The 27,240-nt window shown below is 40.9% G+C and overlaps 4 protein-coding genes across 10 annotated transcripts in view; all 4 read right to left on the bottom strand.

Moving 5' to 3' along the window:
* The window catches only part of stau2 (staufen double-stranded RNA binding protein 2), a 70,941-nt gene extending 68,681 nt beyond the window's left edge, over positions 1-2,260 (bottom strand). For all 5 annotated transcript variants that reach the window (XR_006956393.1, XM_047024085.1, XM_047024083.1 and 2 more), the window contains exons 1-2: positions 2,178-2,260; positions 222-429 (exon numbers count right to left, since the gene is read on the bottom strand). Coding sequence is in view for 4 of the 5 variants with exons in the window: in XM_047024085.1 (XP_046880041.1) it covers positions 222-420 (199 nt within the window). In the remaining variant the exon portion in view is untranslated. The remainder of the gene's footprint in view (positions 1-221; positions 430-2,177) is intronic.
* An 877-nt stretch (positions 2,261-3,137) lies between these two features.
* On the bottom strand, positions 3,138-11,965 carry ube2wb (ubiquitin conjugating enzyme E2 Wb). The gene is made up of 7 exons (XM_047023961.1): positions 11,957-11,965; positions 11,639-11,691; positions 10,728-10,819; positions 7,691-7,793; positions 5,891-6,046; positions 5,548-5,623; positions 3,138-5,364 (listed from the first exon to the last, which is right to left on the bottom strand). The coding sequence occupies exons 2-7, from the start codon at positions 11,669-11,671 to the stop codon at positions 5,351-5,353; spliced, it is 474 nt and encodes a 157-aa protein (XP_046879917.1). The 5' UTR covers positions 11,672-11,691; positions 11,957-11,965; the 3' UTR covers positions 3,138-5,350.
* A 707-nt stretch (positions 11,966-12,672) lies between these two features.
* On the bottom strand, positions 12,673-19,149 carry eloca (elongin C paralog a). 3 transcript variants are annotated; one of them, XM_047024427.1, is made up of 4 exons: positions 19,008-19,149; positions 13,950-13,981; positions 13,547-13,690; positions 12,673-13,170 (listed from the first exon to the last, which is right to left on the bottom strand). In XM_047024427.1, the coding sequence occupies exons 2-4, from the start codon at positions 13,951-13,953 to the stop codon at positions 12,980-12,982; spliced, it is 339 nt and encodes a 112-aa protein (XP_046880383.1). In that variant the 5' UTR covers positions 13,954-13,981; positions 19,008-19,149; the 3' UTR covers positions 12,673-12,979. The 3 variants fall into 3 exon arrangements, with proteins under 3 accessions (XP_046880383.1, XP_046880384.1, XP_046880382.1); XM_047024428.1 differs by lacking the exon at positions 19,008-19,149 and adding an exon at positions 16,445-16,504; XM_047024426.1 differs by lacking the exon at positions 19,008-19,149 and adding an exon at positions 14,630-14,726.
* Positions 19,150-19,688: 539 nt separating this feature from the next.
* On the bottom strand, positions 19,689-23,457 carry LOC124470023 (junctophilin-1-like). The gene is made up of 3 exons (XM_047023682.1): positions 22,683-23,457; positions 22,493-22,588; positions 19,689-22,337 (listed from the first exon to the last, which is right to left on the bottom strand). Exons 1-2 carry the CDS (start codon positions 23,397-23,399, stop codon positions 22,508-22,510), a joined length of 798 nt encoding a protein of 265 aa, XP_046879638.1. The 5' UTR covers positions 23,400-23,457; the 3' UTR covers positions 19,689-22,337; positions 22,493-22,507.
* Positions 23,458-27,240: the final 3,783 nt, after the last annotated feature.

Here is a 27,240-nt window from a genome sequence, read left to right on the forward strand (position 1 = left end):
TCCTGTGTCAGGTGGCTGAGCGGTTAGGAAATCGGGCTAGTAATCTGAAGGTTGCCAGTTTGATTCCCGGCCGTGCCAAATTACATTGTGTCCTTGGACAAGGCACTTCAACCTAATTCCCTCGGGGGAATGTCCCTGTACTGTAAATCGCTCTGGATAAGAGTGTTTGCTAAATGACTAAATGTAAATGTTAAATGTTGGTGTAATGAGTTGGGTGATACCTGGTGGGCTGGCTGACACAGGGGCGTCCCCATACCCAGCTGAAGGAGCAGGGCAGCCGGGCGTGGGAGCGGGGCCTGTGCCGTTCACAGAGGGCTGCAGACCCAGGGGTCCTGGGCTGGCCATGGCTACAGGGGACACGACGGGGGAGAGGCCAGGACCAGCCAGGGGCGCTGAGGTCTGCAATATCACTTGAGCCATGCTCTATACCTGGAATGGAACAAGGGGAGGATATACAATAGAGTACCTAACAATGGGGGAAACACACAGGCAATGACACTGGGCATTAGATGACAACAGAGAGGACTATCCATGAGAGTGCCCAGTTTAAAACAAGTAGTCTGAAGCCTTGCCCTGAGTATTATGTTTCGGATAGTTTACAGTTTCTAGGAATTTGGACAAGGCACAGGCCGGAACATTATTTGTCAATAAATAAATCTGTGAAATTCAGGACCACATTTTGAATTCCATTTTAATTTGTAGACTCAAAAACCTTTCCATTAATCCATGACAACACCGAAGTAAGCAGGGGATGATCATGTCAACAGCATCGGGATGAAGTATGTTCATATCTCACATTTTCATCTTTTGGCAGTTAATGCACCTAGACAATGAACCCTTGCTAATGTCCCTACTGTTAAGCTCTATGGCATCCAGCAGCCCTGAAACAATAGCTGTTCCATGCAGAGCCAGTGACAGAAATGTCTGCAACAGAGGGAAGCCACCTCAACCCTTTGGATGGGTCCTGAATAGGACTTCCCCTTCTGAATAATTGGCTGCATTTGGGTAGAATTGGAGGGTGTTGGCAAATAAGATATGTTCAGTATGACTGGATGTGTCATCATATCCTTTCAAGTAAATAGAAAGTTGGAGGTACACCATAACATTATACACGTTCTGTACAAACCTTTAAACTATATTTGAAGATAGGCAATACATTGATTCTGCCGTGGTTATGCATTAAAAGGCCAACACTTGGCATGAGACGAGCCTCATCATATCTGCTTGATTGCTGGTTTGATCAAATGATAACACTGAGTTTATAAGTAGCTGGCTAGTTTCGTAGAAGCGGGTATCGTCAAATGGACTCGACCATTCCTTATTTCTGTCCGGGATGTCTCCTTCACATAGAAGTTGTATTGAAGCAAACACGTCCAAAACCAATATAAAGCTTGATGCATTAGATACCGATTGCAAGGTTTGAATTTGCAGATATATCCCATTTCAGAAATCCTCTGTCCAGGTGCACAAGCACTTCCGTTCATTAATACAATACCGACTAAGGTGTTCTAGTTAGCTAGCTCAAGACTAAAAAGCCATTTGATGCATAAACTGATCGTTCATCTGTCTGAACAAACCGAATGTCTTTTATTAATAAAAAAATGTATTTAACACAAGCAGAACAGCATGCATAAATCATAAAAGCATTTATGTTGTGAGACTGCGAAGCACTGGTCAACAAGCTAGCTAGCAAGCTAGTGCAGCTAACAAGGTAGCTGGCTGGTCTGCTTGGCTGGACAGTCAGCAGACACAGCACAACACCAAACAGGCTAGCTAGCTAGCTACAGCTAGCTACAGTAGCTAGATGGCAGTTGCCTCAAGTGACACGGCCACCGACTGCACCAAAACAACACATGACAGGTCATAAGGATATAAACGGGGGCATACGTACACACTGCCTATAACAAATGGCTCACATTTATCGCCTTTTCATCTGCATTAGCCCGTTAAAGCGGTTATATTGTGGCAAAACCCCGGTTTAAAACTCGGCATGAATGTGCAGGCAGGCATCATGGCTGATCGGACAAACACCCCCCCAGTTAGCATCACATAATGCAAACGCGAGTCCGGAGCGCTAATATTCACCACTACAATAAACATGTACATGTGTCATCTCACTACACAATCCACATGCTTTCGGACAAAAGATTCACTCATACGTCTTCGTTTTTCTGTACCTTTGTCCAGGGCCAGACCCCAGTTACACCTCCAACATTGGCAAACACTAAAGAGAACTGATGGAAGCAGGAACAAACCACACTGTAATTCGGGTGAAATGTACATTTCAATTCCTAAACGTCAAACAATAGAAACTGCAGGTGAGTCTGACTAAGACATTTTATTCATCAAGGGACAAAATACAAAACCTATGTAAGGACTGTTAATTGCTTAGTAGAATTATCAACAACACCCGCGCATGCAAAGAATGGTTCAGTCTCACTTTGCTTCCTGAGAGCTACAGCTGTGCATGAAGAATGTTGTCAAGTTAGTAGGCCTTTCCTATGAACTCTTGTAATATCATTACTCTAAAAGTACATCTCATATAATTTGATAGCAATATATGATAATGTATGTATTTCTTTATGTAATGTTCCTGTAATAATTATTTTAATGATCACTAATGAATACCATGTTTTAATAAACTGAATGATGTAGTGGACCTAGCGTTTTTTCAGCGTCTAGTCTATAACCATGCACTTCGGCTTCTTTGAATGCAGTGTCCATTAAACAGTCCTGGGCATCCACTTGTTGTGGTACTTTACTGTCACTGCAAATCCGTTTCACAGCAAGTGGTTCACATGTTTGCCCAGGATGCCATTCAATACTACTACTAATTATACTATACAGGTCGGACTGAGGTTAGAAATTAGTTGACAAACCTGCTTACAATCAACCATGACACCAATAAATCTGCTTGCACTGTTTTTTCTAATCTGTTTTACAAGGCACCACCACTAGATGACACTACAGTCTTCTCACTCGAAATTGCTCAAATGTAAGCTTTATATAGGTGTTGTATCCTAAAGTCTGAAACCACTGTAAAACACACTAAACTCCATGTGTGTATGTATATGTCATTTAAAATATATAATTAAATACAATTAATGGAATGACAACAATAACACATGCAACACAAGTTTGAATTAAAAGTGAATCTCTGCTTTAATTATTGATTATGAAAATGAACAGGCACCTCTTACATGGAGCTTGCACATCCCAGAAAACAAATTCTCAAAATATAAATAATAACACCCCATTAGTGTTTATCACTCACAACAACCTGCAAGCTAAGAATTCAAACCACATTTAAAATTTTTACAAAGCCTAAACCAAAGAAGAAAAGAAAAAAAACAAGTAAAAGCCATCCAAATCCTCTTTTAGATTGTATTCACTCCAGGGTTTTTCAAAAACTCAACTTGCCTACTGTCACTGGATGAAGGCTTTTTGTTCACACACTAATGCCATTGTGACTGAATTTACAAAATCGATTTAGTCCTGCTGTCAGTTCTCGGCATAAAACAACAGCAGAACCACTACAGTGTAATACACAAAAAGGTAGATAGACATCTTTATGTTTTTAATATAGTTCCTAGATACCAGTGTGCCGTGGTAATCTCTATACCATCATTCACTCAGATTCAGTCAAGACTCAGACCCATGGACATCAAAGCAAAAAAAACACACAAAGAAATAACCCAGAATGTGAAATTCAAGTATATTTTCTGAATGAATGGCGACAGGAAACCCATCTATAGGAATGGAGTGATTACTGTCAGAAACAACACCTATCTGTATGGCCTCCAGCAGGTAGCACTGTCTGCTGATCCATCCAATTAAACTGTTTATAGAAGTGGGATATTTACTATGGTTGTTGCCTGGTTTGGTGCTAATAATAATAATATGATGGGTTTAAATTTGCATGCACCCCTACGGTTAAAACTACTAAACCTTCGACCGACAGTAGTTGTGTTTTTGATTAACTGACTGAATTCTAAAATGATAAACTGCAGAGAAACTTTGAATGAAAAAAGCCCTCTTCTAGTCCTTCCCCTATAATGTAAAGAAACTGCACCCACTGCTAACATCGGTCATAACATTTCAAAATGTAAAGACTTATTTACAATAGTTTTAGACATGTTATAATTTCACAAAGTAACAGTCTCTTTTGGTGAAAATATAGGTAAATGCAAAATATCTGATAGGAATCTTTTTTTAAGAGGTGATCTCTTATTGAAAAAAGTACCTGAGCCAAAACTCTGACCAGGGGAGTCTCTTGTCTTGCAGATTTCTAAACAGACACCTGTCACCCTTTACCACTGTGCTGGAGATCCAAATAGAGATTTTAAATTAAATAACACATAAATACACAAGCTATCCCATCAAACGTATACCCATTTCCAAATATTAACGACTTGAAAGGTACAATATTTAAAATCAGACATTTTGCAGATTAAAGCAATCAAAAATAAAATAAAAAGGTAAGATACAAATAAAAATGGATCACACAACTAAGTTCTCTTACAGACATTCGTTACATGAAAGTGATACTGTTACACATCTCTGGGCTTGGACTGGACATTACTTGAGTTCAGGCCACTAAAGAGAGGTGCATGAAGCTAAGTGATAAGTTTGCCATTGCTTGTATTTTTAACCTTATCAGTACCAACATTCTGTCAACCAACTGCAGTTTGGCCTGTCCTTGGAAGATGAGAGGTAAGAGAATATAATTTCTGAATCAAAGGTTAGCAACGTAAAAGCCATTTCAAAACCCTGTCACCTGAAAACTAAAATGGTGGGTAGATTACAGTACAACAGCCTGTTTGGAATAACATTAAGTTGTGCCTTTAGATTTCTTTTTCACAGTGCATGTAATTTCAGACAATACATAGGGGAATTAACTGGTAAAAACGCTCAGATTCCTTCCAGACAGATGATTAGATTTGGATATCTCTTTGCAGGCCCAAGCATGCATCCTTCATTATTATTATTGCACAATACACAAGGACCTTAAAATGTACCCATAAAAACTAAAAAATTAAAATAGACAAGTTAATCTTGAAACAAGAAATATAATAATCTCACTACAAAACCATCTTGCTTGCTGCATAACTACCTGTTGTCAAAACAATCCATGTTGGGTGCATATAACGTTCCTTTATTTTCTTATATTGTATATTACAACCGGCTAAAACATGCATCCAACTGCCCAGGGGGAAATGCAGTCAAGTCTCCAGCGCATGGTGTCCATTTTTCCAGTCTAAGGTCAGAGTTCAAAGACTGAATGATTAAAAAGTGCTTCATGTAGGTCAGTAGGACTTCTGTCTCCTAGGGCTGTTACAAAGTTTATACATTAGCAGGTATCATCTGTGGAAGGAGTCAGAGGGGAAAAATAATTCAGAACACTATCAGTGCCCTTCTTTACTTAATTCATCAGTGCAAATTCATCAGTGCAATGTGTACAGTTTTGTTTACATAATGAATGAACCTGATGGTGGTAACAAGTCTGTCCACTAATTCAATAAAAGACAGAATTTAAATAATACACACCATGATACCACCATTTAGTCTTCTTTGGATTTTTGTTGCACGTTCTTACGTAGAACGAGTTATCAGGGGGCCGTCTCTGTTGAAAGAGAGGGTGTTATTCTCCTATAAAAAAAAATGACTGCAGTTTCATTTACATCACATTTTGAATCATCCCTAAATGTTGCCTGTGATCCTATTTGAACAGCAGGGGATCTAGTGAGCAGACACATCCAAGAGAGATAGAGAGAGACAGAGACATGTCTGTTCATTCTTCACAGTCAAACCCCAATGCTACATTTTTAAACCAGCAACACAACAGAGGTGTGGAAAGACTCCATCCCAGGGTCCATTACCTTCCACTTACCTTTTCTTTGCAGCTTGACAGCATGCTGATAATGCTAAGACAGACTGATTGCACTGACAGTGCCGGTGACCAGTCTTCTGTTAGAATGGATAGGCAGATGTGACCGTTGCTATATACATGAGGATGGACAGGTATATTCTCCCCCGTGAACATTACCTGAAATGATAAGAGAAACAAAAACCACGGTCAATTCAATGTTTTGTGTAAAATGTTATCGGCCAATCGATGACCTCCCTTTTGAGTCCTGTCGACCTTGATCCTTGCCTACTCCAGCTGGCTTAACAATTGACCCCAATTTGGTAGAAATAACCTTTTCTAGATTTTACATGGAGTCGGGGGGGGGGGGGCAGACAGAGATCTGAATTGGGAGAGTAGTCGTCTGGAATGAGTTCAGATTTTCGCATTAATAGCAGAAAATAATGAGACTTGCTGTTTAAGCCTGGTCTTAGCTCTCTACAGCGACATGAGGCTGTGGGATTAGGAAAGGGGGGGCATGTTGGGGGGGGCGCAGATAAGAATTGAAAAGGGTATAGTGAGAGGATGAGGGATAGCAGATGTAAAAAAAAAATTTAAAAAAAGGGGGGGGGGGGTTCAAATATGACCAGGGTAAAGACGCAGAGGAATGGATAGGACCAGTTATAAAAGAGTAAAGAGATTTGAAAGGGAAGTGGCAGGGTAGGATGAAGTTCATGAAAACTTTTAGAAGGGATTGGCAGGATAAAAATAAGGTCCTTTCCAAGATATGGAAAGGACCTTTCATAAAAGAGATGGGGGGGGGGGGGGAGTATTAAAATGGGGTGAGTAGGAGAGAGTGAGGGAGGATAGAGAGGCAACACATAGTTAACAAGAGAGACAAGAGAGTCTGGGAGAAACACCACACCTCATCAGAATGGATAAAAACAGCAGGGCAAATCTGGTTCTCGCTTTAACATGAAGAACAGGCCAGAGGTCACTGCTACATGGCTAATGTACTCCTACCAGGGTATGCTCTCACTTCCTGAAAAAAAAGTATTGTGCCCAAGAGAGGCTCTAAAGCAAAGTGGTACATTTGGGAGGTCATCTTCATCTAAAACTCTACCATAAATAGGCACAGTCCATCCATTGACACGTACCCCACTTCACGACAGCAGAGGTGGGGTTTAAGTAGCCTATCGAATCTCATTTTCTCAGCACCAACCAACCTCTATTCATAGGTTGCCAGGCTGCTGATATATCAAATAAGATTGGAGAGTTAAGCTAATCCCCTCAAACATGGCCCAGCCCAACGGCTCTCCATTGGTTTCCATCCGGCCGGAATGGCTTCTCTGAGCTGGTCTGCCATGATCCCATTACCAGCCACAGGTCCCACTGTGCCCTACGCATTGGGTTGGCAACCAGGCACAGATGGCACTGCAGCCTACCCAGAATCAGATGTCAAAAGGACCAAACGCATCTGTTTTTATTTTATTTTTTTATGTTGTCAACAAAGTATGATGACAGTTTGTACGCAGTATCAAGCACCAGTCACAATGAAGTAACACTGAGCTTTGAAAACAAAGGTGCAACAACCTACAGACACAGTGACGTAATCATGGAAACAATAGCCTACAGGCAGGTCTTATGACTTCTAGCCAACACCTACACACATTCTTTCTTTACAGCACTAGACGTAACAAGCCTGTCCATCTGTAAGAATAGGATAGTACAAGCCCCTCCCCCTCATATGACAGTTTGATAAAGGAACTGTTACTAAGCAACATGCACAAGGCTACATCCTGTCATTGCCTACTGGTTCCATGCACACGATACTGCTCGACTTACCTGAGGCGAATCAAAAGGATATCGACTACTGAATTTGAAAAGCAGCTGAAATTTCTCTCCTTCGTAGAGTGTGCCCGAGGCTCCTTCCATATCAACAATCCACCTGAAAAAGAACAGACAAAAGAATCCACAGTGTGGATTACATCATCACGTCATTTAGGATGATGTTTAATTTCCATGATAGATCTAACAAAGTATGTGCTTGTGTGTATGCATGCCTGGGTGTGGGGGCACATGCAAGTGTGTGTACCCCCCCGGTTTATGAAAGAAACGGCTGCATCTGACTACTACTCCCAAACCCCAGTCTGGGCCATCGGTCGTGAACAGCCCTGTGAAGATGGGTCAGATATACCTAGCACAAATAGTCCCTCTGTAATCGAGGTGTATATAACACCACAGGATAAGCCACCAATTGGCGAAGCATTCTGATAGTGACCCAGTGAGGTCCTGTGATAAAGCCTAATGTTACTCTGACACGTTACATAAAAGTCACCTAATCGGGGAATAGATGTGCTACATGACCTCAAGTTCAGGGTTTCAAAACTGCTCACCCAATCCCAGGAAATGCCTCACATTTTCCCAAAAATGTGGTTATGCCACACATTAGGCTATATCTTGTTTCAAAAGGATTCTATTACATAATGGTTAGTTTTGGTTATTTCTTGATATGAGGAAGGCCTATTTACTTCTATAAGAGCTCAAGTTAGGATTTCCAATAAAACAACACTAAATAGCACCACATTAACAATGATGTTGACGGTTATGCATATCAAAAGTGCTCTGGTAACGCTGTCTGGGCCTGACCTAGCTGCTATCATAAACTTAGCGTGAAGACAGACACCCTGGTGTGAAGCACAAGAACAGACCTCCAGGACACACAGAACCCTGCTAACTAAAACGAAAGGACCACTGGATTACGTCCATGTGTAACAGCACTGTCTGAGGAGAGCTTTAGCCTAGACTTAGGTTTCTCCTAAAACAATTTATGGCTTACGCATCAGAATGTACTTTTGAAGGATACTGACTACCTGAGCAGAATAACAAGAGAAAGAACACATTGAATGCTATGTATGCAAACACAAATAGTTCAAATACAGTGTTATTAACCATGACAGGTGTAAGGCACGCCAAATATTTCTACACTATAGTTACAGTGACAAACAACGCCCACACCACCCCTGACATCAGAATGCACCAAAAATATAAGCCAGCTAAACAAGTCATTCCAGAGACACATGGTGTGTCTTTATTGGCACAGTGGGTACTTTTAGAAACCAGAACAGAGTATCTTACGCAGTGGCTGTCAAACTGTGTTCAGCTATCAACCAGGCCCAATTTTTTGGGGGGGTATCATATATTGGTTGATACAAAAAGGCTAATATTTTAATTACATTTAATATTTAGCTTTACGACCAAGACCGGACCACTTTTTTTGTATACCAAAAGGTTAAGATTTAAATGTAATTTAATATTTTGTTTGCGATTAGGTTGACAACGCTACAATGATATTAGCCAAATAATTGTGTGGCGGTCTGCAAGAACCCGATGACGTGGCTGTAGCCAAAAAATATAAAAAATCAGTTCTGTCAAAATTGAGATTTTTTATGTTTTGTATAGTTAACACTCTAAACTTAATTGTGATGTACAAAAAGTATATGATTTCTTATAAAAAAACAGTTAATTTCAACGTTTTTTGTTAGTTAACAAGAGTTTCAAGCCATGTCAAATCACATTCAGTTTGCCTGCTCCTTCGAGTGCTGCAGCAGCCCCAAATAACTGATCAATGAAGTCAGGCTGTTAAACTTAAAAATAACTTACTGAGAAGTTATTAATGTAAACAGATTGACAATCTGTTTGAAACAGTCAAGTTGAGTGTAGGTGTTTCCCTCATGCATCACAATAGAATTAGAATGAAACGGAGCGGAATCTTTGAATGCAGTTTTCTCCCTCATCACTTTTTGACACGGGTCAACTTTAAAATGATTTAACTTTAGTTGTGATAAAGATATCTGAGTGATTTGAACACATTTATATTCAAGAAGGTTTGTAGATTCCAAAGGTGTATACCACCCAGAAAGTCAGATTTTCACCATGTGAAGGGTTTCCCCATGGCCCCCACACAATTACTATGGACCCAACCAACTCTATTTGGGAGGGGAGAACTCCCTCACATGGTACAAGCCATGCAGCGGCTGCGGTGTCAGAATGCGCAACGTTTGTAGCATTCTTTAAGAGAAGATAGACTAACGTGACAAATGTCAACAACAAAAAATCCTCGACCGGCCCAAAAGTGAAGCGGCCCACCGGGAATTCTCTATCAACCATCTAAAGCTTCAAACATTTCCTGTTGGCCTACGGGCATTCCTTTGTTTAAACTACTTAAAAGTAATCATTCAAAAACAACCCAAATGCTAAATGGTACGACTGTCCAAAGCAATACAACAAAGGCCTAATCACTACAACATTGGAGTTATGACTGCATGATAATGACCAATACAACTAGTCAAAACTTATATTGTAAAAGATGGGCTTTCTTTTCCCTTACTGCTTGTTAGATTGACTCACATAGCAACAGTATCTATGGGGGTGGGACACAAGAAAGGTCAGCAGTCTCTGTCTTTGCTACACTACCCTCACACTTGCACGCCAACAACTAAATATTTTATGAGGATGAATAGTGACACTGTACATTAGAGATGCTCAACCTGGAGACTGAAGATTCCAATTCGGAGTTATAACTCTTACAGTATTCGACCCCCATTCTACACGATTGGATAGCAAAAACAGCAATCATGTTTACAGGCTGTCTAGTCAAAGTGTTTCTAAACCATAAACACAATAAACACTGCTAGCTGTAGTTCTCACTATTGTGGGATAAGGTTTTAAACAGTTACACATTCTTCCTCGAAAATTCTTCCATCCAAAATGTTTCAATCGGATGTTTCATCTGCATGTTTGTGAATGTTTTATAGGAATATTGACCAAGACGAGCGCAGGCAAAAATTTAAACAAGAAGCAATCGGTGACAAGTACTTACTGTGTAATTGTGTTTTGCACACTTTTTTCGTTTAGCGTCATTCCAGGGGGTGGATCATTCTGCAGAGCTAATAGTTCCTTTTGAAGTCTTTTCTGTAAGAGATAGCAAACCTTTAGTCACCACTGCTATCGTCAATAGCGAACTTTCACTCACTAGTTTCCCCAATGGCCTCATACCTACAGCTACAAGAATATTATTTAGCTGCTGCCACACCGCTAAAGCTAGGCTACATGAAAACTAATGTTGAATCCCAATCCCACTCGGAGACAGCAAGAGTAGAGCAAAAGGAATCAATTTACTATGACCTAACCAAGTTTAACACACTAATAGGTAGTTAGTCTAGTATCTATTTATAAAATCAGCAATACATCAATGAAAACTGGTGTGGTGTTTCACTATTGTGGGTAGCGCCTGTAGCTTGATAGTTCTATAGCCTGCAATTATCCTCAACGACACGACATCAGGCAAGCTAGCGACCGTCCATAGCACTTACAGTTAGCATTCGATGCCTACATAGGCTAAGCCAGCTAGAAGCAAGATACGTTCTAGCAACTACCATAACTTCAATAACAGGTGGAATATGTGTCAGCTATTACAAATTCTCAACATATCCCAGGAAATATCGATAAGCCTGACAGTCGGTGTGCCAAATAAACGTTCTCTTCAGGTAGCTAGGTCGAGACGCGAGTAGCAATCCAGCTACTAGCTAGCTTGTTTAGCCTTATGTTTGTTCTGTTCGTGTTGATGTGCCATGGTTAAAATAGCTGTTTTTTCCTCACTTTTGCATTTATTTTCACAACGAAATAATCCTACGTGAAATATGAATTCGCTATAAACCCTTGACGGATGTGGGCACCCGAAATACAATGATAAACGAATAAAAAAACGATCGCTGTCAGAAACATTCTTACCTGCATCGACGCCATGATGGAAACCCCCTGCATCAGAGCAGAGCAACGCAGAACTACACGTATGGGTCACATGGGATGTGTAGACAGAACAAAACAAAACACATTAGAAGGTGCGTTGATTGCGGCAAGTCCAGTAAAAAAGTGACTGTCCGACCCAGTAAGCTACATGCCTCAGATATGCCTACACTGTTTAAGATGAATACAAGCAGTAAGTCGCTAGACTTTAGTAATGACCAAGTTGCTTAAATGGCAAAGATTTGTTTTCTTTATAAAACTTGGTTCAGCTTCCGATCAACTGTCAACATGTCGTATTTATACCATCATAATTTGATTCCTGGAAAAAAAAGTCATAACTCTACACTGTAATATATTTTCATAAAATATGCTGGACCTGTCCTCCTCCGGGGCCTTGCATTGTAAAACATACTCGTGACAAAAAATTACCTTTTAAGGTCAGACATGGCCTCTGCAAGGGACGTCTGGCTGCATGCCTGTGAATTGATGCAAGACTCACAACTTCAATCTAGAGTACAGAATTGTGAGAAGAGCAATAATATAACAATCATATTAGACAAAGTCTACCAACCTCTGAAACAATTTTAATCTTACAATGGCTACAGTAACATGTGCATAGATGGGTGGTCAGCAAAAATCCTTGCTTGTAATGGGCTAAATACTCTTAGATGGGTCATTTTCTACCTCAGCTGCATTTCTGAGAAGGCTCAGAAAGGGGCTTGAGTGGTGTGCTTTACCAAATGTTACTGCCTGGTGAGATCCAGTGTATCTAATTGACTAAGTAGAACACTGACTGAGACATCCTCAAAGAAACGCATCATGACAAAGATACATGCAAACCGATTAGTTTACTTGACCCCAACTTTATCCCTTCAAACGAATCTCTGATTCATGGGTAGAAAAACGTTTAATTTTCTTTCAAACTCTGGCCTGTCAAAATAGTTCCACCTTTTTTTCTCATTCTCAAGTTTTGTAGGGGTCATAATTGCAGATCTTTCAAAAAAATCATGTACTGCACATTTAGCACCAATTCACTCACCAAAAAGACTTTATTGTGGACAAGTGAGGAATGCCAAAGCTAAGGAACAGCCACATTTGTCACATTGCAGAACAACTGGTGATGTCACCCATCCATTATATTAAAATGTAAGTCTTCACTACCAATAAAATGAGGACAAAGAGCAAAAGCAATGTTTACAAAGCATACCGACATACTCCCATCATTCAAATGTTTTTCTTTATCTGAAGCACATGGCAAACAAGTTAAATACGGTAGTCAAAAAATAATAATCTAAAAATGTTGAGGCTGCTACATTTTTGGTGGGTTTAACAATCCAAGAAATTGGCAGCCATGAGGAGTTCCAGTGCAATCTCAGGAGCAATGGGGAATTCTGGGATCTCTGTGGAGCTGTTGGTGTAACGGACCTTGTAGGTGAAGTACATGCACACCTTGGAGAGAACATGAGAAGGGATCTCCCTGAAGTTTACTTCGTTGGTTTCATTTTCTGCAAACTGCCCTGTAAAGAGAGATTAGATTTAACAAATGTTTTTAAAAGGAGTTGTGTGGTACTGGCCACTTTAATATTTAATTTGACATCATTGAGTATGTCTGTGGTGGTTTACCAGCAAATCTGCCAATAAAATGACTCACATAACCTTTTAAAAGTGCAAAATATCCATAATTTTGGAAGAGATTTTCCATTGGATTATTTGGGTCATTACAGACCATTCCTTGACTGAACACCAAAAAACAGTTTGAACCATGCACTTTCTGATGAACTTTCTTCTTATTTGCATGTCATTTTGGATAGAAGCATCTGCTAAATGAATAAAATGTTGATGTGTATGTCTGGTATAGATTTAGTTGTAGTTCTTCCCTGCAGAATCACTCACCTGGTCCACTCAACATGGCTTTGATAGTGCCAGAAGTCAAGGCATGTTCTCTCTTCACAATAAATTCATGGCCATCAGAAGAGATCAACTTCACGTACATGGCATCTGGCCCTTCACAGCCACCATAGGTTTTCTCTTCGCCATCTGCAAGGAGCAAGACAGACAGGTCTGAGACATTTGTTTATATGTAAAGTATTCAAGAATAACATTACATTATAACAACTAATTAAGAAGTACAGTTCCCTTTATAGGATTTAATCTTAAAGATTTATGAAAAGGTTTGACAATCCCTTCAAGTGGACCAAAACTAATGAAATGAAGACCCTAAACAATCTGGATGCAAAAACATTACTGTACATTACTTGGCAAATGAAAGGTAGTGATTTGATTGATTGTCACTCACCCATCTTGCCTTGAAAACCTCAGTTCGAATGCCTAAAAACAATAAACCATTTGCATTAGGAAATTAGTTCATTATTGCAGATGTATGCAGTTCAACACAGATACGCCAACGTTTTACATGTGAAAAACACGACTTTAACTAGCCAATTGGTTAGCGCTAGTTAACCTAGCCAAATCCCAGAATAGGCCAGGTACAAGTCAGCATTAATAGCTAGCATTAACTAACTTTAGCTAATTGCAATGCTACTACTCGCTTGAAGACAATACTGAGCAACCACAACTAGTAAAAGCCTCCTGTTACCTAGTTAGCCCACACACCGTTTATTATAATTAAGCAATGAATAGAAAAACAAAGTCGTAAGTCATAACATAGGGCATATAATTGACACGTTTAATAAGTAAGTATTCACAGTTAGACAGCAAGCCAAATAATTTACTTGCCATCACAATAGATTGTGATAGTTAGCTCTAGCTATCCGCGCTAGCGGACCAATAGCTACAGTGGCCATAGCCTGCTCTGTGCTAGCTGACTAGCACTCGAGCTTGACTTGTTTTAGATTTTGACTAAACAAATATTATTACCTTAGCTAGGTATATAGTTATACGACTAATACATTATGAAAAGCCACATCAAACACACTACGCCTAATGTGATGTCTTAAAATACAGTTTTCTCCTTACCACACAACAATCAAATGTCTTGGATTTTTGCTTTGGCTAACAAGATGCTGCCACAGGAAGCAGTTCTATATAACAGCCGTGCGTGAATGTTTGCTTCCGTTTAAGTCGGAGGGGGCTCAAAAAATATGACACATTTCTACCTTCAAATGCAATAATCTATTACGTGTTAATATTACGTACTGCTTGTGCTAACATCCTGCCAATGAAGATTAATTGTAAAATCCAATAGACATTACAAAAAATGACAACGCAAAAGTTTAAGAAACTGCTGCCTAGCCATGTATTGGTTATTCACTGCCTCCTTGTGCTTAAAATAGGTTTTGCAATTCAGAATCAGAATCAGAAAGGGGTTTTATTCGCCATGAAAGTTTGCACAGACAAATAATTTACTTTGGCAGGAAGGTGCATACATTACACATGTAGGAATCTTAAAACGATGTGGTCTAACTATACTACAGGTACACATCTGTAGTCGAACACATTTTGTAAGTAAAAAAAAAAAAGTTTTTTTGTTGCATTATTTGATCTATGAAATGTATGTTATAGATTACATTACATTAAAGTAATCTACGGCAATATGTGTTACTATGCCTGATATGACTGTAAACGACTGACAGGCGGCGCCTCTGCTTCAGGGGAAAACCTAGTTTTGTCATAGAGGGCTTCACACCCGGCTGACAAGTAGGAGCAGGTGCGGCTGGACAGACACCTTGTCCATCCATTTAGATTTGAAAGGAGGAAGAGAGAAAAAAAGGGACCAGCAATGGATACCATTTCTTTATTTATTTTACACTTGATGAATCCATAAGAAAATAATTACAGAAACATAACATGTGACCCACAATATGGAAAAAAATGACCAGTATTTGTATTGGGTATGATCAAAGGCACCTTTGTGTTGGTCATGGAGGTCTGTTATGAGGAACTAGTGGGTGTGGTGTCAGTCAGGGAGGTTATGTGGGAAGAGGGAGGAGGAGTCATGTTCAGAATATGACTTTGCTTTGGTCCCGAGTTCTTTTATACAAGAAAAGTGATGACTGACGAAATCTGAGGCCTCCGAAAAGAGCTGGAGATATCTGAGCTCTGATGCTCGCTCGGAGAGCTGAGCGTGCCTGTAACCTGCGCTGTTTGACCCAGAGGTGCTGAAGGAACATAGCCCTTCCCTGCCGACTCCAAAGATTTTTGAAAGAGTTTTAGTTCTCAAGATCATTTCGACCAATGTATCTGTTGGATATTGTGTACGTAGGTCTATGTGTGTTTTGTGTGTGTTAATATCATAATATAACGATGTTGAAAAAAAAGAACATGTGAGGGGATGTCCATTCTTCTCAAAACGAATATGACGCCTCTTCTTTACTTGTCACAGCGGATTCATTTCATTTAATCTGCCAGCGAGTGAGTGTTACAGAATGTTGTTTTTCACCGCTGCCTTCTTGGCTGTGCCTCTAGGGAGAGAACCTTCATGGCATACAGTATACAGCCGTGGCCAAAAGTATTGGGAGCGACATACATTTTGTGTTTGCTAAGCTTGCTGGGCCTTGGAATAAAATGCCAGGTGAAATCACTCTATCAATCTGATTGGATTTTAAGAGCAGATTGACTGCTGTAAAAGAGGGGACTATTTGCATATAATGAACATTTGCGCCCCAAAAAAGCTTGAAATGAGCCTTATTGTATTCCAGTATTCTATTGAATCATGTAAAAACATTTTGCTCAAATACTAAACCAGCAAACTTTGCAAAACACAACATTTGTCATTGCCAAAATCTATGCCCACGACTGTACACACACTCATGCATGTTAACAATCACTGACCTTCCAGTCCCCTGTTACACCATTAGTGCGTATGATCAGAGCAGGCGAGTGACAGCGGCCTCTTTGATGCTTCCCAGATATGACCCCCTCTACCACTGCAGCTGCTGTACTCTATTTTGGGTTAGCTACAGTGAACCTCTATAATAGGGATCCCTTTACACACACACACACACACCCACATACACACCCTCACCCACACAGACAAACACCCACGCAACCAATTGCTTGGTATACATACAAACACGTATACTGTACACATTGCTCGCCAAATGAAATCATCCACTCCTTTCACCACACACCCTAATGGACAACCCCCGTGCCACTCACTGAATCAACAATCTGTGAATGCCTCTCTTGATGCTCTGATTTTGTCTTGGATTTGGTCATGTATTCAAGGCGTAGCTGACAATTAATGCACAAAGAGCTAAATCAGTGGCAGTTGGAGGGTGCAAACACAAGCTTTAGATTGCCTTTCTTCCCCTAAGGGGAACCAGGACAACTAATGAGAAACCGTAACTATTGATTTCTGCCATTTTCCTGCAAGGGAATCAGCACCAATGAGATAGCAGTCCATCGGAGCTTTGACAGGGCAGCTTCAATCATTTTGTACAGCAGTATTATCAAGCACTTCAGTGCATGAAAAATTTGTGTTTAAAACCAATAACCATAAAAATCTAACATACAGCATACGAAACACTTTGGTTGATAGTACTCTAGACTCCTATAGTTTATGGAATTATACTGAATGTTTATTCAAAACAAAGTATGCTTTTATTTCCTGGTCATAAAATCCCAGACACTAAGCAGTATGCATGATGAAGAGAACTGTCTGTTTATATGGAGGAGAGCAGCCGAGGTCAATAAGCCAATACAAGGTCTGCATATGACAAATACAGTGGTTTTGAGTTCCTGAATGCAACCAGGTCAGTCCTCGACAAGGGGAAATGGGGGGTGAGTATGATCTTTGGGTAGTTGTGAGTAAAGGGAAAGGTCTGTCACATTCAATCTTAAGATGTGGGCCCAAGTAGCCTGCAGCGAGGCACAGGACCCCATTACGCTGTCCTCAGTCCTAATCCCATGAGCCTTTGCTAGACAGGGCCAGTGACCCAGAGCGTGATTTGAGTCCCCAGCATTCTTCTGGCTGGTGGTTGACCGAATTCAAATGAAACATGATGATGTTAAACATAAAAAAAAGCAGTTAAATACAAAATTTGCATTTGGTGTTCCTATGCATCCAGTATTAAATTGTGACTAAATGTCCAGGGATCAAAGGTGTGGAAGGATATTGTGTTTCACTGGCACAGCGACCACTACATCATGCCACACAGAACAGCAGCTAGTTACACAGTGATAATTGAAACCCTGACACAAGCATCTGTCATGTCTGATTCTGCGCTTGTCACCACTCATTCAATTAGTTTGTAGTCTGATTGTCATCTCATTTGGAGATCAGTGGAAGGCATTCAATTCAGTCTGGAACTAAGTGATGGGGAACTCTTGTCCATAAGTAAGCATGTTTACTAGAATCAGTTTGCCAAGAGGAACTAAGTACTGAAGATGTTAACAAACACTACAGAAGTTGCCAATGTAAACTGCTTGTATTTTATTGCTTTATTGCTGCTTGAGATTTATAATATTCAATAAAAATAAATTATGGTAACTATAAATGGGAAACAACGACTCTTAAGTATTACATATTAGTGTAAAAATAATCATAAATAGACAATGAGTCACATCCTTACTATTAATTTAATTGAAATATAGTATGTATGATTACAATTATGAACGCCCTTAGGTGCACAACAATGAGAGGAGTGGCTTTGCCCTGACACTATAGACAAATAAATGTATACCAAATTATACCTGCAGTATTTCAAATTTACATTGTAATAACTGAAGATTCTACATTCCATATGGCACATGAAGTGTACGCAATATTTTAAGTGTTTGTTTTTTCCTAGGCTTTCACATTAATGATGAGGTGTTTACATGACAAACAGATGAATGTGACTGCAAAAAGTACATTGTTTACTTTACATGCTTTGAGAATACTCCTAAACATTTTCTTTCATATTCCTGTGAGACTGGTTCAACATTATTGACATTAATAACATGACAACATCAATGGGGGTTAGAGTTTTAACAAAAATAACAGACTATTTTAAGTGGCAGAATCTGCATCAGCGTCACAGTCATGTGTTTTGCTTACTCTATTAAAGTTTGTGTCGATACTGTTTGGTTGCTGAAACTAAAAATTGCTATGTGGGGAATGGAAAGTGGATCTCTTTAATACTGATGTCTTAGCACCAGTTTTGAAAAAACATTCGGCACTGATATCCCTTCACTGCTTACATGTCTTAATCCAATTTTAGAAGCACCACCAAGTTGTTTTTTAGTTGGCAGACGTAGGACTGAGTCTCAGGAGTTGGCTAAAACAACTTGTGAGAAAACTAAAACATCTAGACCAGGACTTGAGCTGCTCCTTCTTAAAGTCAACCCACAAAATTGTGTATTTTGAGCAGACTATGTTAAAAAGAGTATGACAGGTGTATTTCTCTTTTACCTTCTAGGTTCAAAACATGGCCAAATCTTCCCTTTCATGTCTCAATCAGCATCGCACTTTCAACTGCAGTCCAGGAACCTCTTTCTGATCCAACCTACAGTAAAAAAAACTTTTGTTAAACCACATTCTAATCCCCCCTCTCAACAGTCCAGACTGAAACCACACTGTCACATCTCCTCTGTTGTGAAATGTGACCGTAAGTAGCAGCAAATATTAACATGATGCTGGTCTCCACTTCCTTAGGCCACTCCACCTTGTGGATCAAATTAATCCTGCAGTTCTAAAAAGACAGAAACCCTATACAGTGTTACTGGTATTGGCCGCGTTTCCCAGATTTTTTAAGAAGCTCTTAACGCTAAGAGCTTCTTAGGAGCATTCTAAGAGCGCTAGAACGCTTCTTAACGAATCTGGGAAATGCGGCCATTGTTATTACAGAGAGCTAACCAATTAATCCAATTACCACAAAGTGCTAACACCGAATGTGAAGGCTAAAGTATCACAAACATTTGATTTGGAAGGACATGTAAAGCAGGAAATGGAAGTGTATTTGATAATCTCACTCAGTTGAGCAGTAAACACAACAATTATCCTGGCATCTGCTCTATGTGGGAAACAGATTTTAAAAGGCTGGAAGAATATCTATAGCATAGAAAGTAAAACAACTACAAGTTTGGTGTACAAGGCATAACGTCTTTATTGTTATACACAGAAATACATCTCCAAAGACTTTGCACAAATCAATGGGGTAACATGAACTTTGAGATATCAAAAGTCTCACACAGTTCCTCGCTTTTTGTAAATTAGCCAAACAAGTATATCTGCCACTCACATTCCAAATGGTACACAGATTACAACCAATATTCGGAACTGTCAAATGTTACCGTATGTGCATTACATTACCAATTACAAACAAGTTATACCCATTGTTAAAATACAACTGTGCAAATTGTTAGAAAAATACCAACTTATACCAGATTCTGGATTGTGCTCTGTAAAAATCCTTACAAATAGTATATAATCTATATATAAATGTTATCAACATGCAACATTGCATTTCCCAAAAATATCCCTCATGCTGCCTGTTTGAGATTGTTCAGTGGGTCACCTTTCACCTTGCTGAAAAAAGAGGGAAGAGGTTAAGATGGAGGGCGTGGACAACAGATTTCCGATGAAAAGGGTTATAAAAGTAAAATGTTTTGCTGACAAATAAAGCTAACTGCATTACCTTGACATCACAGACATCAAACATCACAGTCTGGAACTTTTACTACACAATGTAAAGTTGCCTTAAATGTCGCCAAGTAAAAATGAACAGAAAATAATTGGGATAGTCTTCTTCCAATGGTTCTTCATCATAAACATCTTCCTTTGCAGCAGATAGCACAAATAATTGTGGAAGAAATTCATCAACATTGCCCGGTGAAGCAGTCTCCAAAAGTGATGCGCCGAATAATCTACTAGTCAAGAATCACATCTCAAAACAGAATTGCATAAAAAGCAAATCTAACAATTTTTCAAGCCCTTTTTAGTGAAGACTAATATCTGAAACAATATACCTATGAACAGTATAATGAATAAATAATGAACCTTCAAAGTGCTAACAGAAAATGTTATTCATATTAATTCACATTCAAATTAAATAAATTTATGCTGTAACTGCAACAAAGACCACAAACAGTTACAATGAAGTTGCACGTTTAAAAACAATGATTTTGATAATTGAAACCGTCAGTACAGTTCCTCACACAACAAAATTAAGACGAGGATTTGATTGTTTGAGGTTCCTTCCTCCCCCCTCTTCTTCATCATCTTCTGAGGTAAACAGCAGTGCAGACTTAAAGGCATCACTCTTAACCACATCACCACAGATTTAACCTGAACAAATTCACCAACAGCTTCTTTCATCCAATCCAGTGTTCCCAAGCCCCAGACTCAAGCAGACTCCAAATGTCTCATAAAGCAGGTGTTTGAACTAAACCTGGACAACTGCATCAATGGCTCTTCACAGCTTACTTGGTATAACATTGGAAGCAGAGAAGAATAATGAAAGTAATTATGCTAAAAAATCCCATGCACAATAATAGTTTGTGTTGCAATATCAACGAAATATTATAATGTTTATTAAATAAATAACATTTCCATAAGACTTTTCATACATCAGTCACAAAAAGCTACTGTAGCTAAGGCCTGTTACCATGTCATTGTCCTTACAACTGTACCAAGTAACACTGTGAACAGTTCAATTGACCCAATCCAGTTATTTTAAAATGAGAGGATTCCTACCTGCTGAATGTAGAAATTAACATAATAGGAGTTAGTTAAATTATTTATTTTGGCAAAATATATAATTCTTCTGACAAAAAAAAAATATTACACATAAAATAAGCATTAAACTCTTAAATCCTTCAAAATTGTTTTTAGACTTCCAAAATAAATGTGAAAAGATGGGTAATCTTCAACGGATCCTCACTTGATCAATATGGATTTAGTTCCAAGAAAGGCTTTTTTTTTCTTCTGTGGTATATGACTGCAGGTAACCAACATTCAATGAACAACAACAAATAAACAAACAAACAAAAAAAAAAAAACTATGAAAAACACAACAAAAATGTTGTTCAAACATGCACAGGGAGCATGTCAAACAGTGGCTCCTGGGTAATGGTGGGAGGAGCTTGAAAACATTGCATGGTGGAAGGGTAACAGAGTAAGACTGGCAAGTGACCGCGCTAGCACTGACCCCCAGCGTTGGCCGTATCCAGTTTCCTGTATCGAGGGTTGCATGCGTGAACGTAGGGCCATCCCAACATCTAAAATGCTTTACCTACAACAACACAGTCCTCTGGCCGCCCCGCTCACATCTTCCTATGAAAACATCGGGTGGTAAAATAGTAAGGCAGCTGTTCCATCCTGTCAACTAAAAGTGCATCTCCACACTCTTCCAGTAAAGTCAGTCCTGCTGGGACTGCGACGGCAGGGGGAGTGGCTAAGTAAGCCTGGGCCCCCTGCTGGGGGCAGCATACGTGATGTGGGTTTCAATTACTTCTCAAATGTGTGTATGTTTATATATGTGTTGTGGTGTGTGTTTTAAAACATTTTTTACTCCCTAGACACGACAGTTCCCTCCAGGTCTTACGGGAACCGAAGAAGGTGTTTTAACATGGGGACAACGGGCTGTGTTTGGCCCGTGACAGGGTGACTGGTGGTTGGTTCCCTCACAGTTCCTGTGCCACGCTGATTCCCGAGCACCTTAGAATGCCTCCCTGTGTTGGCTGGCGCCGTTTGGATTTTTCAAAGGCTGGCGATGCAGCTGAATCAGTTGCCATGGCTTCACTAAGGAGTCAAAACAGTTTCATTTTAACAGACAGGTATAGAAGAAGCTGAATGATTCACAGGCAAGTCCATTTAAAGCCAGCATGTCCTAAGAATAGCTGTAAACAGGATTCAGAAGTACACAATCAGGAAGTAATGAGGTAAACGTTGCTTACCTGAGAAACAGGTGATCATGTCAGGAAGTGGACAAATATGATTGCTAAGCCAATATTCAAAAGCATAACCATGGCAACCAGGATTGAGTTAGGACCCTGTAAGACATAATATTGTCATATAAGAGAGATCACTATCACAATATCTTTCAACAATATTTTCCACTTTTTCAGACTGTTTGCCAGTACTTACGGCTTCCACCTCTATAGCATCTGCAATGTCCATGCTGGCTTTCTTCATCTCTGCGAGGCTCTTTGGCTTTTGGGAATCCTGCTTCCTGAGTTTGGGTTCACTTTTGCTGTTGGGTGCGGGCTTGAGAGTAGAGGCTCCGTAGGACCTGGGGGGTTGGGGAGCCATGCGTGCCAGGGCGGCCTGACTGAGATCCTCATCCTCCCCCTCTTCTAGGTCGGGGGGTGGAGGACCCCTCGTAGGGGCCTTGACGTAGTAGCTGTGGTACTGGGTGTGGAGCTGTCCATTCGCTGGGCTCGACACTACCGCCTGGGCCTGGGGAGGGGGCGCCAGAGCGGGGGGGGACTCTGGGGCCTTGGGGGGCTTCGGAGGGGCCTCTTCCTGCCTGGGCGGGGCAGCCTGGGGTGGAGGGGGTTTAGGGGGCTCCACAGTGGATGCCCTCTCGTCTTTACTGACCTTCCTGCTTGGACGCTCGTCCTTGCTGGTCTTGCGGGTGGGTTTCTCCTCTTTGCTGGTCTTGCGCCCTGGCTTTTCCTCTTTGCTGGATTTGCGGCTGCTGGTGCTGTTGGCGAGCTGCGCTTTTTTCTTGGAGTGGGGCGAGGGCGGAGGGGTGGGGCCGGGGCTGGTGGCTGGTGGGGTGCCTTTGCTGTTGGAGGGGGGAGATTTGGAGGGGGAGTTCTCCTTCTCCACAGGGGCCTCCGTGATCTCTACAGGGTCCATGAACTGCTGCTTGATATAGTCAGGACCTGCACAGTAGAGGGGTGGAGGAGGGAGAGGACAACTATTAACATCAATACACGTATGCACAAACACGTTCACACGCCCAGGTGTGTTGGTTTGTAGGGTTCCTCCTCCTCTTGATTCTTCTCCTCGCTCACCCTTGTGGTTCTGTGCTGTCACTCATCATGGTTCATGTTTGTGTCAGTGTCAGTCAGTCAGGTGACTAGTTTCTACCTCTGTTCAATCTTATTATATTAATATTGATCATACCATTTTCCCAATATATTTTGTTTGTTAGCATTAAGACCCTGCTCCTAAGAATGTCATTGTTTTCTGAATAAATGTATGCCAGGTTATTTAACATTTTGACATACACAAGCACATTCACTCCAGTGTACTGCAAACAAATAAACCACTACCCATAAAATACCTCCATACACAAACAAAAGTGCACGTACACACATTGCATTACCCCAGTTTGGGATGTAGGATGACATAAGAGATCACTAATCCTTGAAAGAATGCCAACTCATGTCGTAATCTCCAACACAAGCACTGCCCAAGAACCCAGATTAGAAGGGCAGAGCTATCTGCTATTGACTTCTACTGCCTGAAATAAAAGGTTTTGGAATATCTACTGTTGGCATTGTAGTACTGTCCATGGGAAATCCAAAACAGCCTCAACTAATGAGTAAATAACATGTCAAATTACATGTCAAACCACAGTAACCCCAGTCAATATCCCTACAGCTATACTGTAGGTAAAATGAATGGATTTGCAAGCACTGGTGGCTTTGTAAATGTGAAAAAAGACTACAGAAAGGCTTATATATAGACATATTTAACACACACATCAGTAGATCACACAGCGCAGAAATCATTAAGTCCCCAACAAGGTTTACTCTAATCATTCCATTTCATCTCCTATCTGCAGTATCGCACCCTAATAAGCACATCCCTAGGGCAAGATGCAAGTGTAGCGAACCAAGTGGAGATCAAAGAGAGAGCAGAGAGAAATTGAAATAGAGAGATGGAAAACAGGGTGAGTAGAGAGAGGACGAGCATGTCATTAATGTAGAGGCCCAGACTCCAGCCAGGCCAGAGAGGCGAGCTTCCATTTACATTACATTTAGTATTTTAGCTTATCTTATTCTCATCCAGAGCGACTTACAGTAAGTACAGGGACATTCCCCAGAGGCAAGTAAAGTGAAGTGCCTTGCCCCGGGACACAACGTCATTTGGCACGGCCAGGAACCGATCGGCAACCTTCTGATTAGTAGCCCGATACCCGAACCGCTCACCCACCTGACCCCTTCCATGTGTTAGTTTTGGATGTTGGCATGTTGGAAGCACCGTTCACATTTTGCAGCCTTCATTCCGTGGGAAAATCCATCTCTAAGAATCAGAGATTAATTGATGATGACCCTCACCCTTTAGGAAGGAGAAGCTTGTAAAGAAGAACAGTACACACAGGCTGAGGTCTGCTAAAACTCTCCCAACAGCAAATCCGACGACTCAATATCACTTAAACCAAAATAATTTTCCCCTCTGCGGGACATTCCTATTTCATTTCATAACAGCGACAGCCCCAGTAAGACCCACTACAAAGAGACAGGGGACTTTCGAACATCCACAGGGATTAAAATATCTGGTGAGTTTAATTTCACACCATAACTCGATAAGAGGGTTGGCTTCATGGGCAGTTCCATGCACTTTCTGTTAGGAGACAGAGTCCTATGAGGGGTTCCAGGCAGCATTTTCTGGATACTTCTCAGCATTACCAGTACCATCAGACTGCTTAGAGAAAGAGAGAGAGAGATACAGAGAGGGGGAGGGACAGAGAGAGAGAGATAACTGCAGTATTGGCAACCAGTCAGACACTTTGCACCGCCAGCCATTTTAAAAGCCACAGACACAGCTTTTCGATATAAAAATTATTGTTTCATCATTTCAGAGTCACCTATAACAATGTAGTTCATTGTGCACTGTCTTTTTTTCAACATGGTTTTAACTTACATCTAAAAGCACTGGTGTGGTCTGAATGGATATATTTGCTTTCAACCTGGTACTGTACAATACCTAGTTGCTATGGTACAGGCTATAACTACAGTCATTTGCAGTGCCAAACAATGGTGATTAGTCACTTGTGTTCTAGAGCCAACCCCCCCCCCAGATGGCCCCTGCACATCTTTATCTGAGCTTCGATCAATCTATACTACCAAAGAGGAATTCCTTCAAGTAGGAAAAGATACTGGTAGAGGCCAGGGATAACTTGGTCTTTCTGTTGCCCTGCCGACATAAGAGTACAATTCTAACCCTAATAAAGGATCCACTCTAAAGGCTTATTTTATGTGTCCAGTTTGAGAACTTTTGCATCTGACACAGTTCAACCTCACGCTGCCTCTCTCTGCTTACTGTCTTTATCCGTCCCCTTCATCATCTCTATGGCATTATTATAGGACAAGCTTTCGTTTCAGCTATGGATGCCAGCTACGTTCAAGCTAATCCGGAGCACATTTCCACTCCAGTGGAGGCCTAGCCAAACATAAGCACACAAAAACACACACACCCAAGCACACACCAACACATACACACACGGTCAGGACACAAAAGGCCTGGCGATCTTGTCCATGTACAGCACACCCAGTGCCTTTGTCACCCCTGATGACCTTAATCTAAGAGGAACGAACAAGCGGGACCCAAACAGGCCACGTGACTGGAAGTGTTTTACACATTAGAGTCCGGGGGGGGGGGGGGGGGGGGGGGGGGGGGGGGGGAGGGGGACAGAGAGGAGGAGGACCGTGAAGGAGGGGTACAGTACCCCATCCCATCTGTTGCTTTAGTGAAGCAGGCTGGGGCTACTGCATTGGCCGCCCTCGCGTACATTTAGACAAGAGGCACAGCGTGCAAACATCAAGTCGTCAGAGCGGAATAACGCAGGCCGTCTCCTGACGGTGAGCAGGGGCCGGCCAGAGGAGAAACATTTGTACCATCTTCACCATGCTTGAAATATAGCAAGTGACAATCAGCGGACAGACACAGTAGGACCCAAGGCTGCGGATGTTATATGAGTCACAGTGCTGGGTCACTGCCAGGCTTTACATTATGTTTCCTCATAGTTACCAGGACCACGTACACGCAAGAAACTGTTACTAGCTGCAGATTGTACACAAGCTATATACTGTATCAAGAATCTTACCATTTAGTTTGCTTTCAACGTGTTTGTGTAGGTATGTTTTTGGTTTAGTGCGAGCTATGAAATGGCCTGTTCATACAGCCTCATGTATGTCATTTTGTACCTCTTTCTCCCTTGTTAATTTCTATGTTTGTCGCAATTGAGATGCAGGACTCAATTAGTTTCATCTAGTGAGGTCTTTTCTTTCCTTTGTGCACTGGCAGATGAGGGAGCTGTCTTTGTTTGGCAGATTACACACGCATAAACTCTTTCACACGTTCACACAGTACATGCACACGTACAATCAACAATGTACCATGCTTCCTATGCAGATTATTCTGGCCCCTCTAATCATCACACTTGTTTAGCTTGGTCATTGTTCCACTTCTCCTTTGTTTTCAACAAACAGATGGAGAGGAGACTGGAGTTGGTCTCGCTTACAGGGACATCTGAAGAAACATAGAGAGCAGGAAGGGTTAATGAGGTCTTTCTGATTGGCTGTCCTGGATTTATAGCATCAGCTATAAGAAGCAAGACAATCAAATTCAACAGGGTAGGACACATCTTACCTGTTGCATGAACCCCCATGCAATTTTCTGATAACTATTTTACATTGAGTCTCATAACCTCTGAGCTAATAATATTGCATGCACTTGATTCTAAACA

This window comes from Hypomesus transpacificus, chromosome 8 (assembly GCF_021917145.1).
Source record: "Hypomesus transpacificus isolate Combined female chromosome 8, fHypTra1, whole genome shotgun sequence".
In the NCBI taxonomy this organism is placed as follows: Eukaryota; Metazoa; Chordata; class Actinopteri; order Osmeriformes; family Osmeridae; genus Hypomesus; species Hypomesus transpacificus.